This window comes from Sphaeramia orbicularis, chromosome 16 (genome assembly GCF_902148855.1).
Source record: "Sphaeramia orbicularis chromosome 16, fSphaOr1.1, whole genome shotgun sequence".
NCBI classification, from domain to species: domain Eukaryota; kingdom Metazoa; phylum Chordata; class Actinopteri; order Kurtiformes; family Apogonidae; genus Sphaeramia; species Sphaeramia orbicularis.
In genome coordinates, this window is record NC_043972.1 from 20,993,219 (window position 1) to 21,009,448 (window position 16,230).

The 16,230-nt window shown below is 38.1% G+C and overlaps 1 protein-coding gene across 1 annotated transcript in view; it reads right to left on the reverse strand.

Moving 5' to 3' along the window:
• LOC115435949 (neural-cadherin) overlaps positions 1-8,087 on the reverse strand; it is a 241,626-nt gene extending 233,539 nt beyond the window's left edge. The window contains 1 exon segment of the mRNA XM_030158588.1: positions 6,701-8,087. Within this exon segment, the coding sequence (XP_030014448.1) occupies positions 6,701-7,682 (982 nt within the window). The 5' untranslated portion in view covers positions 7,683-8,087.
• Positions 8,088-16,230: the final 8,143 nt, after the last annotated feature.

Below are 16,230 nucleotides of genomic sequence, written 5' to 3' on the forward strand. Positions count from 1 at the left end.
CTCGGAGCTATCGTTTTAGCGGCGACCTAAAGCCAAAGACAGAAGAAGCAGACGGATCGCTGCAATTCGTAGAAATAACTGGAATCCAGGCAACGAAACCTGGATTTGTGGTTGTCATTTCATGTCAGGTAACGTTAATTTATGCTGTATTCTTGCGTAAAATCATACCTTAAATTACATATCATTTTGGCTAACGTTACTTCTTAGTAAAGCTCTTAATATTAGCATCTGTCATTTAGTTCTATATTTCAGAACTGAAACATTTTTGTCTTCAGTTGTGTGATTCTGAACCTTGTGCTCTACATGATTTGTAAACTAGCTTAAACTGAGGCTAACCTAGTTTTCCAAATAAGGGGGTACTCTAGCACAAAGCTGTTGTAGCTGTGCTGTATCAAGTATTTGATGTTAACTCTACTTAAATCTCCACAGTACCAGGAGATCATCCACTCACTTGGGTCAATACTAAGGGTTCAACTCCAGTAAATCAGTAGTGAACTGTGAGCACTACTGCTGGGCCTTTACCTTGGCAATCACCGCCAAGAAAATACGTCTGCACTGACATAAAACCTCGAAAACAATAGTATGTTGAATTGTAAGCACTCACCAGCTGTAATCCTCTAATTAACGATGACGAGGATGTCAACAACTCCTTGGCTTTTGTATGCTTTCAGGCTTTGCATTGGGGATTTTCCCAATGTTGAAATCAGGTTCATATAAATGTCAGGATACGTGATTTCCGGCCACATATCAATGTTCGTAGACCACTTGTTTGGTAGTTGTATGGATCCATGTCCAGTCCAACTGTCTTTAATTTCATGTTATATTCCACTTTTTTCCCGGTCTCGCTGTAGTTATTGCTATGCTCCATCATGTTGAGCCAGTTTGTTTTTGCCACTCAGTCTGACTTCGAGGGGGGTGGCCCAGGGGGGACGTGACGTGTGTGCATTCCCTCTTTATACCAGCTGTTTTGGTGTTTTTTGGTATGTGCGACAAAACGTACAAAACAATCACAAAACTGGATGTTTCTTCACCATCTTTGCCAAAAATTGCAACTTTCTTGGCTCATAATATCTCGTATTTATACTGACAAATATCATCATGATTGAAAGGTGACAATTCAAACTGGACCGCCATTCATATTTTTTTTAACTTAAGTTAGTGTCAGCTATGACAGAAAACAAACCGAAAGAGCTCAAGGACCTGCACAGGAGCCACTGTTATTTGAAGATATATTCATTATGTGGATTTAATTAGATTTTGACACTGGTTGATCATATAAGTTGTTTAAAGAAGCTTAAATAAATGCTTAGGTGAATGAGGACAAACTTTTTAATGTGAATAACAAAGTGCATTATTCCTCTGATGTGTCTATCCAGTGTTCAGTATCAGCATTAATGGTGTAAATAGTATAATACAATCACAGATTACCAGAAATAATGACACTATCAAAATGAGAGCTGAATACCAAATGTTAACCGCTAAGCTGCCATATATCAAAATAATTAAATTAGTCAAGGTTTTGGTTTATTAAAGTCATGAAAAATGCCAAAAATTGCAAAATAGTGAATATTCATTATTATTCTGGAGGTCATTTGGCACAACAAAAGTCAAAATGCAACCTGTTTATTTCTTGCAACATATTAATTATGAATGTGTCTCCCAGGTAAGAAAAAAAAAATTAGATAATATTAAGTATCAAAAAATGGCTGTTATTATTTTACACCAAATTTCAACTCCCGAGGAGTAAATCTAATCAGTGTGAGAAACATGTACAATAATCTACTTTTACATACTTTTTATTTATGGTATGATGATATAGTAAGATATTCTTTTATTAGTTCCATGATGGGGAAATTTGCAGTGTTAGCATATGGATAGTAATGTTAAAAGACTAATTAAGTAAGAAATAGAAAAAGTATTTTTTAAAAAATACATAAATATGGAAATGTTTATGGTAACCCTCAGTAGAAACTGATAAAAAAAAAAGTACCAAATATGTGTAAGAGCAAAGTGTGGAGTATTACAACAAATCTTGCACATCGCTTAGGACCATAATAATAATAATAATAATAATAATAATAATAATAATAATAATGTCAACAGAGAACTTAAATTTTTGGTCAGTTGTTTACTTTTTATAGTGTAAAACTTTGTGAAGTGAGGGTTTTGAAGACCAATATTGTTCTAAATGCTTTTTTTTTTTCTTTTTTAGTGTCAGATCAGTAAATATCTGCATTTACTGATACAGAACTTTGTGGTATCAGATGTGAAAAAGCAGGACTGAGTCATCTCCATTTATTAAAGCAGCAGAGTGAAGCAGAGCTGCACTTTGCTCAACTGTTTCTGAAAGCTTTTCTTTCTACCTGCCAGAAAAATTAACACCAGTGGAATATTAATAATCCGTGAGGCGGCAGTGTGTATGTGTTTTCTCCATTCACCTCTATGGCCGTCAGTCTGTTTGTCCTTTAAACGCTCTACAACACACAGTCTCTCCATCCCTGTAAAGACTCCCACAGTGGAAGAACCACTCAGATCATTTACCAGCAGGATGTATTATCAGCACAATGGAGATAAAGTATGAGACGTCACAGTAACATGGTCCCTGTTCAGGTTTTACTGGTATATCTGATGCTTTTGATTGATTTACTTCATGTGTATGTACACTTTACTGCTGTTTGTGTTTAAAGTTTGATTGATTAATGACTTTTTATCAGTGGTGGCTGATGCTAAACAACGAAATGTTAAAGTTAATGTTACTCAGAAGGATCAAACCCAAAACTATCCATATCTATCAGACATGGAGTATGCATCCATGACATTTGCAGCAAATTAAAGGTTTCATTAATGTTCATTCTGCCCCTGAAAGTATTGAGTATTTGAGTCAAGACGACTCAGCAAACCAGTGAACGAGCCAGTTCTTTAATCCTCCAATCAGAGGGCAGCTTCAGATCACATGATCAGTTTTAGGATCCATATACACTCATTTAGCTGATGCCCCACAACCAGGAAGTGAACATATTCACACTGAAAGTAAATACGGTTGAAAACAGCTCTGATAAATGTAACGGCAGTATTAAATCATAATCTTACTACAAATACGACTACTTTGAGCTGCTTCTGTCTAACATCCATAAATCTGCTCTTTGTTCTTCCTCTGGTAGCTCCATCATCATCATCCTTCTACTGATGTATCCACTATCCCTCCTCTGCACATATCAAACATCCAACCTGAGCTGTCCATTCTTGTCATTTGCAAAGAAATTCTTAATAATGTAATTAAATCATAGTAATATTAGCAAAGTTTTACATATTTCAGAGATATTTTTAGCATAATTAATCTATTTATGTGTAATATTCCTTCTTGTTAAGGTCCTGGGTTCGATTCCAACACCAGTCGATGGGGGTGGGACCTTTCTGTGTGGAGTTTGCATGTTCTCTCCGTGTCTGCGTGGGTTCTGTCTGGTACTCTGGCTCCTCCCACCATCCAAAGACATGCACTGATAGGTTAATCGGTTAATCTAAATTGCCCATAGGTGTGAATGTGAGAGTGATGTTTATCTTTATATGTCAGCCCTGTGATGAACTGGTGACATGTCCAGGGTTTACCCCACCTGGGATAGGCTCCAGCGACCCCCGTGACCCTAGTGAGGATGAAGCGAGTTCAGAAAATGAATGAATGAATGAATTCCTCCTTGTTCTTCTCACACATCGCCCCCTATGGACCAGGTAACACTGTCTTATAGACGGTTAGTGTTTGTCCTACTATTGTAAGGTTTAAGTGCAGAACCTGTGTCATTGTGGGGCATCCCCTGAAGCAATTTACTGCAAAATTAATGTGGAGGGCATGTGTTTGTTTATGGCTTTTTCACTTTACTGTGCAGACATGATGAAAATTATAATGCTGGCACAGTAAAGCTCCAAAACATTGTCAGATCTTCTTATGGGAAGTTCAATGCCACTGTCTTCCAATGAATTAAATGAACAGACTTTTGACTGTAAGTGTTTTGTAAGCTTTGTTTTACTACTAATGATTAGGGGTGTAAGAAAATATCGGTTCTGCAATATATCGCGATATTTCACTTCACAATACTGTATCAATATTAAAAAGTACTGTATCAATATTTTTAGGTATTCATTCAAATGCAGATACTGTGGAGGTTCATTTTAGTTTTTTTTTTTTTTTTTCTTTTTTGTTTAGATTGTATTCATTATTATTTAACACACTTTTATTAAATAATGTTAGTTCCTTTGTTGGGATTGCACAAAAATAATGTTATGAACTAATAGAATATGAACATTTGAACAGGATCTTAAACTGTAATGTCTGTAAAATATGATTTAAGTTTTAACACAGGAAAATTTTATGATATCCTGTTCTGATCGAATAAAAATGGGTTTAGTATTTGTGCATATTTCTGGTGTAATTCAATTTTTCCAGAAAATAATCTTAAAAAAAAAAAAGAAACAAAACCAATAAAAAAAAAATTGCCTTTTTAACAGTATGATGATATATCGTGATATATCGTATTGTGAACCTAGTCTTGTGATTTGAATCGTATCACCAAATTCTTGCCAATACACACCCATATTAATGATAATGAAAATAACTTACTTTGAATAATTCCAAATGATTTAAACAGCACCTAAACCCTCTGAAAACCCTGATCCTTGTTATGCATCATATTCTATAATATCATCATATGTTTTACCATCTCTGGCCTGTGAGAACCTATAATTAACCTATATAGTATACCTTTCTGATGATGCATTTTACAAGTTTCCAAGACGGTTTTAAAGAGTTTATTTGAAGGAAACCCTTCATGCTTCAGTTTAGCACAAACATGCAAACATTTGGAGATATGTGAACAGGAAGAGATGAAAAACTGTCAAAGGAACAAAAGCCATCAGACAAATGCAGTGGAGGAAAGACGTTTGTCTTTGAGATGTAGAGGAGTAGGAGTTTAAAGCTACAGCAAATTCTAGAAATACTCAAGTACACACAGTCGGTGGTTAAGTGAAGAGGTTTGTGAGGAATGAAGAAAAGAGTGGAAAGTAGCCGCTGACGGTTGAGGTCGATTCAGACTCTGCTGGAAACGAGCCAACACACACCTCGATGAATGAACAGCTCTGAGTCCTTAAAGGGAAAATCTGCAGTAAAATGAAAGTTGCAGCTGCAGGCTTTAAGAAAAAAAAAAAACTACAAAACTATTAGAAAGTGTGAAGTCAACACGAATCCAAACAACTCCTGAGGGAATTTACAGACCAAACCACTGTTTTCTGAACAGTGCCTCCAAACCAAAACCACTCCTCACTTATAACTGTAAAACAAGCCTTTGCAGAAGCTGCTCTACCTCCAAGAAATCCTACTCAAAAAAAAGTCTTATTGACAAACAGCAGAGAAATAACACACACATACACACACACACACACACACAAACACACACACACACTACAAAAACGGTCGGTTGATTTCAGGAGCACACGCTGACGTCTGATCATTTTTCAGTTAGTCACACAAAGGGGGATGACACACCTCAGGGGAATCGGATATAACGTCTTTTCTCTCCACACTGACATGTAACATCTGCAGTGTTACAGTGATAGTCTATGTCATGTGTTTGGATAATGTTTGAAATTTATGGAAAGAAAGTTTATCATTCCTAAAACTATTCCATTCAGCCTTAAAACAGCCTGATTCCTAATGTAAAGACTACACATATTACATTTGGGAGCATTAGCATAAGTTGTTTCTAAAAACAATGGAATTACCTTCAGAGTTGCTATAATAAGTGATCATTTTGAGTATTTCCAAGGTAAAAATCCCTTAAATATTAATGTTTCTGGGTTTATTTCCTCATATGTGAGACAAAAACTCCATATCTGTAGTTTGTAGAACCAAAGAAGACATGTGAGGGACTGTTTTGGGATTTGATTAACATTTTTCACCATTTTTATTTACATCAAACAAGTAACTATCAATACAGAAAGTATAGTTGTAACCACACAGAAAAGGTTTTTATTCATGACAAGTTCAACTAAAGGTATGAAGTCAGAAATATTTCATGCTACCCATAAAATATAGTTGATACCTAATTTGAAGAAGAAAAAAATGAAAACATTGCTTTCTGAAAACAATGGAATTACCTTCAGAGTTGCTATAATAAGTGATCATTTTGAGTATTTCCAAGGTAAAAAAAACATCCCTTAAATATGAATGTTTCTGGGTTTATTTCCTCATATGTGAAGGGCAAACTCAATATCTGTAGTTTGTAGAACCAAGGAAGACATGTGAGGGACTGTTTTGGGATTTGATTAATATTTTTCACCATTTTTGTGTACATCAAACAAGTAACTATCAATACAGAATGTATAGTTGTAACCACACAGAAAAGGTTTTATACTCATGATAAGTTCAACTAAAGGTATGAAGTCATAAATATTTTATGCTACCCATAAAATATAGTTGATACCTAATCTGAAGATGGAAAAAAAAAACATCTCTGTTGAATTCGTGGAAAGCACTTCTAAAACTAAACCAGAAGGAAACAGAATAAAACCTTAATCAATAAATCCAACAGCCCGTCAACGCACCACCTGCTCATCCTGACTCTGCAGGTTAACTTTTGCGCCTCTTTTACGCACAAAAACAAACTGTCACAACAACAACAAAAAAATGAATAAACAAATAACTCGGTCTTACCTCGGAGGTTCTGGATCTTCACCACCACCTCCGCCGGCTCCCTCAGGCTGCGCGCCAGGTACAGACGCCCCGAATCCCGCTCGATCTGGACCGGTGCGTCCGCCTCCGAGATCACTTCAAACCAGCGCTTCTCGAACCTCTGATCCGGTACCGTGAACACCAGATCCCCGACCCTGAAGTGATCCGGGACGCTCACGGTGTATGTGAGCTCCTCGGACAGGGCGCGTGGCTTCCGTCTCGCGGCTCTCCCGGACCGGAGCACGTTGACGCGCAGGGACACCGGCTCCCCGATCAGAGCCACGTCTCCGCCGTCCTTCACGTACAGGCGCGCGCTCACCTGGCTGACCCCCAGAAGGGACCGCACGAGCCTCACCTGTCCGGTTAGGGGGACCACGTGCAGGTAGTGAGACTCCGGCGATGCGTAAAAGGTGACGCGTCCGTTTCGGTCCGCGTCGCCGTCCTTTGCGTCAAAGCGGGCCAGCTCGGTCCCGATCGGCGTCAACTCGTCCACTTCCACGGTCTGGTTCCCGCTCGTGAACCGGGGGATGTTGTCGTTCCGGTCTGACACCTCGACCTGGACCAGGGCCGGTCTCCTCAGACACCCGTCCACCGTCAGCTCGTACATGGCTATAAACTCCCGGTCCAGAGGTCTGACCGAGACCAAACCCAGATGGCCCCGGTGGTCCCGGTGTCCGCGGTGGTGCACAAGCCGAAAATCTGACGCGTAATCCCCCTTCAAACTGGCGTTGAGGTCCGCCCCGGTGCATCCTGCGCCGGCTCCGAGCGGCAGCATCACCCCGCTCACAGGCGTCCCGGCCGGGGAGTTCTCCAAGATGTGCCCGAAGTGGCGCACAGGATGCCCGGACTGGGCTGAGAGACGCACCGGTAACGCATGGAGGAGCAGCAGCGGCAGGAGCAGGTGGAGGTGCAGGTGGAGGTGGATGCAGCGCGGGGGAACCGGTCCGGGTGCAGCTTTGGTCATGTTTCCATCAAATCCGGTTCAGGGGGAGACTGCGCAGCGTCCGAGCGGATCCGGTCCAACCAGGATCCAATGTAACAGTGTTTAGATGCGTCAAAGTTTCCTGACGCAGAAAAACAAAAGAAACCAAAAATCCCCAAATTCCAGATAGTACGAGTCCAGTCTGGAAAATATCAGAAACAAGGAGCTGATGTTTCCAGGTGATCAGTAACTCAGTTCAAACACCTCCAAAGTCCCTCTTCTTTGTTGCTCCTGGTTAAAAAAATACACAACTTTTGGCAGAAGTAAAGGTATAAAACAGAAGCTCTGAGTGTGAGTGTGTGTGTGTTTTACAGTTTCGTCGCAGCAGATGATGCTGATGCTGAAGTTACTCCAGAGCGTCCGGAGTGCCTCCTCCTTCTCCAGCAGAGGATGATCAGACTGACTGGAACTAACAGCCCAACAGCAGGCTCCATGTGGCCCCGGCAGCACCCGCCCATCCCGGAGGACACGGGCCAATCAGAGAGCACGAGCCAGGCTGACTGACAGGCCACAGGACACGCCCTCTGACAGGCTGAGTCAGCGAAGACAGAGAGAAAGAGAGAGAGGATTTATGGGAAAATAAAAACACAAACAAACATGAGAAGTCTGATCAATGACACAAGTGAACACTGAAGAAAGTATTATTTATGTTTATGAATAAATAGAACATGTTAAACAACTAAAAACGATGTTAAATAATGACCTTAATATTAGTATTACACACATTTTAGTTTGATCCAGAAATGAAATTAATGATTGTGAGTGTTCGAATGTCATCACTTTCTCCTAAAACCCAAGATGATGTGTTAATCCAAAAACATAAAATAAATAAATAAAAAACTTAATGTCACAGAGAATGAATGAATGAGTTCACAAACAAAAGGAAATGCCCAAAGCAAATAAACAACAAAAGACAACTACAAAATAAATTTATACCGTTATAAAAAGAAATGATTAATATTATTGTAGTGTTATTTACAAATGAAAAAAGGAGTGGGAAAAAGTAAACACTTATTTAATCCCATCCCTTTATTAGAATACCACACACATATCTGTGTTAATACAGCACATGTATATGTATATGTCAATATCAATCAACACTGTATATATCTAATTGTTTTCCATCAATCTACTACACATGTGCTAAATTGGTGCTTGTATGAAACTGGGTACATTTTGGTATCTGGTTCTTTGCCACCTTTTTAGACCCAATAATAAAAGAGAAATTTAGACACATTTCCCCCCAGGTGTCAGTGCATTTTGTCTGGAAAATATGGCTTGAAATGGTCTTATATACTGCTATAAATAAAGATACTGTGTGTCGATCCTAGTGGTTTTTTTAATCCAGACGTGGGTTTTTCATGAATCTCAGTCTCATTCCAGGTTTAGTGTGTAACCCATCATGTCCACTTGCGTTATATGCAGAACCTGCCCATTTAAACACAAATAAATCACAAGTGATTTTGCAACAGCTGTCATTTTTGTAAAACACTCTCCCTTGTATAATTAGTTCAATTCCCAAAATGTACCTGTGAGAGAATAAAAAGACATTGAAAAAATAGCACGTAATTTTTGTGTCCTTTTTACCACGTTACACGCAGATTTTTGTATAAAAAATAGTTTAAAAATATAAAAATGTGTTTTATCTGAAAAATAGTTTCTCTTTTATCTCAGTAAATATTCATTTTTTTAAAATAGACCCAAAGTGCTTCCAAACTTGCTTCATAACATTAGTCTATATCTGGTTTGAATTTTTAGCCCGCATGTCCTGTTTTTAGGGACCAGTTTCATAGAAGCACCCAAATATAAACCCATATAAAATACAGAAGTGTAAATTTGACTCTTTTTTTGCCTTAAATAGATGTTTTAGATGAAAAACATTTCATCCTTTTACCCAAAAACACCTGGAGGTCTCATAAGTGATAGGTTTGATATAGAACAGCTCAGACAATGTGTTCCATCACTAATCACAGTGGAAACAATAAAACAATATCACATCAATACACTGCGACACCTGGGATCAGTCAAACACTTTCACTGCCTCGCTCCATTGTTTCCTCTGAATGGAACCGTTAACCTTTGACATCCACTACACACACTGTGGCACATTTATATACAACCCCAAATAAGAGAAGAAAACACTTGTATTTCACTGAAGACATGCTCTGTCTTGTTGACTGTATTCAACACATTCAAGAAGAAGCTTTTAGCCCTTTGTAATGTTTCTGTTTCTGTTCTCAAGACACCAAGTGATGATGTGTTTCAGCTTTAAGTCAGGTTTCATTCACACTGCAGCAAAGAAAAATGGCCCAATTCTGACTTTTTTTAGCCTAGATGTGATTTATGACAGTCTGAACAGCACAAATCAGATTTTTTTCCCAAATCACACCCATTTCACTTCCATATGTGGTCCAGAACTGGATACATATCTGATGTTTTCCGATGTGACTTCAGACTGAACTGTCATAACTTGTACATCACTGAAATTCGACAGATTTCACAATTCTGCGCTGGATGCGGTAGGACCTGGCAAAATCCACGTTTACTTCCATAAACACTGTGCTGCATTTGATGGCATGTGTCCTTCTGTGCAGGTCTAGTCACATGACCATATTCTCCTGAGACCCAGCAATGCATTTTTGTCCTCTGTAGGGGACAAGAGTTTCACAGCTTTACTTAGAAAAAAGATCCTGTCCTCTGCAAAGGACATTCCATAAAAAGTAAAATAAAAATTGTATCTGATTAACTGTTGCATTATGCTTTTTCCAATCAAGACAATTATTTAATGTAAAAAAAAAAAAGACAGAACATTTACTGTCCTGGGTCTCAACAGGATACAGCAACCAATAACCTAATAATTGCCTGTAATATTGTAAAATGTTGAGATATAATTAAGGAGATGGAGTGCTGTATAGTACATATCCTACAAAAACTATGCCTATTTTTGATGAGCAAATTACCAAAAAACTGCCTAAACAATCTATTATTTCAAGAAATGCAGTTGTATTTATGTATTAGTACATTATCGGCTGCAGTTGTTACATTTTCATTGAGTTTTTTAAAATGCTAAGCCAATAATTCAATCACCAGCTAATAATATATCACATTCTTGGTCAAAATGATTATGTTATCGGTTGCTACAGCCATAGACTATTCACAAGTGAGTCTGATGTCAGTCACATGTGAAACATAATGTGATCAAATACACAAACCAATCAGAACTGAGCATTCAGACCCTCAGTGTGAATGTAGTCTTTGTGTCATTCTTCCAGCAAAGGAGTCTCAATGTGCAACAGTACTTCAAGTATCCAACGTTTCATTTTGTTTCATGATGCTCAACACATTCTTCATTGGGGTCAAGTTCAGGCTTCATCAGGCCAGTTCATGACCTGTACCCTCCTCTTCCTCAGCCAGACCTTTGTAATGTGTGCACAATGCAGTTTATTATTTGTTTTTTTTTTAAACCATGCATTGAAAAGTTGTCATCTTGAAGGCACCATGTGTTATTCCAAAATTTCAAAGTCCTTTTTTAGTATTAATGGTGCATCACAGAGGTGACAATGACCTTTGACCTGAGACCATGACAGACCCTGCCTTCTTCGTGGTGCTGGTGACGGTCTGGATGGTCTTTTTCATCACTGGTCTACAACACTTGGCGTCCATTTGTCTCAAAAAGGACCAGGACTGGTCTGTTTCTGCTGAGTGATGGTCCATCCCAGACGCCTCAGAGTCCAGGGAAGTCTACGACGCTCAAGTTCACATAAGACTTCCTTTGGGCTCAGTAAAGACTGGTATTAGTCTCGGTAACTCCTTGTTGTAGAGCTTGAAAGTGGTTCTCCACAGTAATCCAGGTCCATGTGGTTCTCTGAGCTCTAGATGAATGACGGTTCTTAATGTAATGTCGTCTGTGGAATCAGAGACCATGGTGTTCAGCTTAGACATGAACTCCTGTCCTTTACACACTGAAATACATCCAGATTCCGCAGTCATTTAATTCTGCTCTGCACTGTAGAGGCAGAAACATCACTTTGTTTGCTGTCTTTACTTAAGGAACATTAAGTCTCACATGCAAGACAGTGAGATTCTGGAACAGTTTTTACCAACTGCTGTCAGACTGATAAACACACAACCAAGTGTCAGCGATAAACTGTGCAATATATGGAGGGATCCCAACCACACTGTTCAATATTGATTGAGTTGGGCCATATTCAGTGCAATACTTTTTAACATCGGATTAGAACCTTTTTTTTATACTTTTATCACAGATTTTAGTATGTGTATTATTTATTTATGGATTTTTAATATATTTTTATACAGACTATTTAATGCTGTCTATAAATGATTTAGCTATGTGTTTTGGGTTTTTGTTAGAAATCAATGCATTGTCATTTCGTTTTACTTTACATCTATGATGGAAATGTTTAAATGACAAATGGGTGCTTCTATGAAACTGGTCCCTAAAAACAGGACATGGGGGCTAAAAATCCAAACCAGATGTAGACTAATGTTATGAAGCAAATTTGGAAGCACTTTGGGTCTATTTTAAAAATAAATATTTATGGAGACAAAAGAGAAACTATTTTTCAGATAAAACATATATATGTTTTTTTATATTATTATTATTATTTTGTTTACAAAAGTCCATGTGTAACACGGTAAAAAGGATACAAAAATTATGCACACTACTATTTTTTAAAAATATCTTTTAAGTCTCCCACAGGTACATTTTGGGAATCGAACTAATTATGCAAGGCAGAGTGTTTCACAAAAATGACCACTGTTCCAAAATCACTCACAATTTATTTGTGTTTAAATGGGCAGGTTCTGCATGTAACACCAGTGGAAACGATGGGTTACACCCAAAATCTGGAATGAGACTGAGATTCATGAAAAACCTGCATGTCTGGATTAGAAGAACCACCAGGATCGACAAATTTAACACAGCGTCTTTATTTACACCACTACACTGTATAAGACTATTTCAATCCATGTTTTCCAGATCAAATGCACTTACACTTAGGTAGCTTTTCATGTCCCAATTTTGGTCCTATTTTTGGCCCCAATATTTTATTAAAAATTCATTAATTTTGGGATGGCTCAGAGCAAGAGTATAATTTTTTTTTGCATTTATCTGAAGTCATCATTAGGTACATCCTGGAGGGAAATATGTCTAAATTTCTCTTTTATTATTGGGCCTAAAAAAGCTGGCAAAGTTCCAGATACTAAAATGAACCCAGTTTCATAGAAGCACTCAAAGAATCTGAATTATTTTTGTTGTTTTTGGATTTGTTGACAAGTTGTTGACCTTCAGCCCATCTTTGCTATTGGAAGACCAAACCTTTCCTGATGCTGCTTTTGACCCAAATCATGATTACAATGACCTGTTCACATCACCTATTAAAAGTCATATTGTTACCTCCGCCACAGAGGTTATGTTCTCATCGGGGTTTGTCTGTCTGTCTGTCTGTTTGTCTGTCTGTCTGTCTGTTTGTCTGTCTGTCTGTTAACGAGATAACTCAAAAAGTTATGGACAGATTTGGGTGAAATTTTCAGGAAATGTTGATACTGGATCAAGGAATAAATGTTACAATTTTGGTGGTGATCAGGGTGAGGCTGATCTGCCTTGGCGGAGGTCTGCACTCTCCAAGTGTTTTTCTAGTTATTTCCTGATTTCAACTAATTTTTAGTCCAATAAAATCCTGTTTCATCTTCTTGTTCAATGTGTTTCCATCTAAATGTGTGGAACAGATGTATATTTACAAACGAAACTACATAAAAAATGTTGTGTTCATACTGTCCGCAATTGAAATTTTAATATCTCTTCTTTCTTTTGCACATTGTACATCAATCAACACAACATACTGTTTATTTAGAAAAAACAGTTTTAAAGATGCTTTCTCTGAATTGTTCGAAGTGTGGATTTAATTGTGTCTGGACTAGTTTTATGTTGAAACTCAATAAATGAATCAGCTGTCATTCAAAGGATCTGCAGTTTTCTTTCCACAAAGCAGTCCAGATAGCTGTTATTATTTCTCAAAGAGAGGCTGCCTTTTCTATTTTTGCCCATATTGTGAAGGGAAACTCTCATCCTGCAGCAGCTCCACTTATCAGCGGGGATCTTTTCAATCAAAGTGCAATTTACTGAGATCAATATGTTTTTTTTTTCCACTGTGCTTCAAGGATTTAAAGTGAATAAAGATCTGTATTCTCTGTTCCAGATAAGACCAGGCGTGTACGAGTACCGATCATTCAGGAAATCCCTCTGAAGTTTTTCAAACAGTGTACGTCGTCTTTTCTAAATGTGCATGTGTTTTGTTTCGGAGCGCTTCGTCGATGCAGAGTGAAAAGCTTTGATCACAGATTGGAGGAGGAGGAAGCGGGTGAAATGACGTGATGGGAAAATGACATTCTGCATGAATGAAATCACTTTAATCTACGCTCTGTTCCATCTGCACGAGTTCAAACACAGAGTCTAAAAATGCACAGAATAATATAAGGAAAAGAATAATCGATGTCAACGCCTTAAAACAAATTTAACTATTTAAAAGTCCATTTAGTATTTTGTCGCTTTGGTCGAGTTTTAGTTTGTTTCCACTGATCAGAAGTCTCTATGTGTGCAGGATAAGAAATTTTTTTTTTTTTTTTTTGTTTTTTTTTAGGAAGGAACTGTCATCATTACAGTATTTTTCATGCCATCACCTTTGAGAGTTTGGGATTATTTTATTTATTTTTACCTCCACCAGGAGGTATTGTGATGGCTTTGCTTTGTGTGCATGTGTGTTTGTTTGTTAGCAAGATGACTCCAAAAGTTATGGATGGATTTTCATGAAATTTTCAGGAAATGTTGATACTGGCACAAGGAAGAAATGATTAAATTTTGTCCCCCCCCCCCCAACGATTCATGGTAGTGGCACAGTGGTTCTTACTTTTTGAGAAAGCAAGCAAGCCCCCCCCCCCGCTCACCACCACAATTTAATCATTTCTTCCTTGTGCCAGTATCAACATTTCCTAAAAAATTCATGAAAATCCATCCATGACTTTTTGAGTTATCTTGCTAACAAATAAACAAACAAACAAACAAACATGCACGCACACAAAGCAAAGCGATCACAATACCTCCTGGTGGAGGTAATAAATCTGATTCTGATTGTGATGAAGTGAAAGTAGCATGAAAAACCGTTCTACATTTTTGGCTATAAATGAGCTTTAATACTTGTGACCAGATCACCACATATGCATGTTAACACAGGATGGATGAAGGTCTATTTGTCATGTCAACAGGTGATACAACAGCTCAACAGGTGAAGTTCCAGGGGTCAATTTAACAGTGTGCCGATACTTTATCTGCTTTGTATCATCATAGTTAATGCAAGTAGCAAAGTGATTTTTTTCTTTCAGAACTGATTTGCATATTAAATGTTGTGATTTTATGATTGTAATTAATGATATATGAAAGGTGTCCCTAATTTTGTAAAGGGAAAAAAAGCTTCAGAAAACAAGTGTTATTTTTGTTTGAGTGCTGAGCCACTTCTGGTTTTCCAACTTTCTGTAATTTATGATCCGTGGATGTTCTGTTGTTAAATGGATAAAAGATCGATATACAGTTCAATTCGTGTTTACTGACTGAGTGCTAAGGCTGCAGATTCGTCTGAGCAGAGTTGGAGTCTATATGGGGTCACTTAATCCGCTGACCATGTGCTTCCAGCTCCGCTCCATGAAAAACGCGACTATAAGTTTGTCCCTGAGGTCACAAAGAATCAACTTGACATCCCTACATTTGAAGTTTTGCTGCGGTCCTCTGCAGCTCTCGCAGCCGGCGGGTCGTTTCTTTGGGCGTCCGTTTGTTCTCGTTGATCCGTCTCTGCAGCTCGGCGCTCAGGCGACATGTTGGCTGCAGCCTCCAATCGATCGGTCACGCTCCTTCGGGTCGTCCATCAGGAAACGATCACAGGGAACACGGCCCAAGTGGAGAGACGGCGTCACAAACTGCACTGGAAAATGTGCTGATTTCACTTTAACACAGTTTGTCTGCATCTGAGTGTTTGTTCAGTTGGTGGTCCTTTAATGAACATTTATGTACGAACACAAACAAAACCTGATATAAACCCAGAAATCTGAAGAATAATTTGTCATTAAATTTGGACAGGACACTGGGAGTAGAAATTGAGATAAAGTGTGTCAGTTTTTTAGTATATACATCAGCAGATTGAGTATGAATACACATTATTACCCGGTAAGAGGTATTGTTTTTGGTTCAGTTGGTTTGTTTGTTTGTTGGTTTGTTAACACTCCAGCAGCAAATCTATAGGTTGAATTCAAACCAAATTGGGTTTATAGATTGCCAGTGACCCAGAATAGATCTGATTACATTTTGGGAAAAATAGGTCAAAGTTCACATTTTTAAAGAATTTTTTAAATCTTTTTTTTCCCCATTTACTTATAATACGTAGAATTTCAAATGTCTATAAAATCATCAATTTTGTTTCGATTTACTTCAAACTTGGCACATATATAAAAGCAATTGATATGA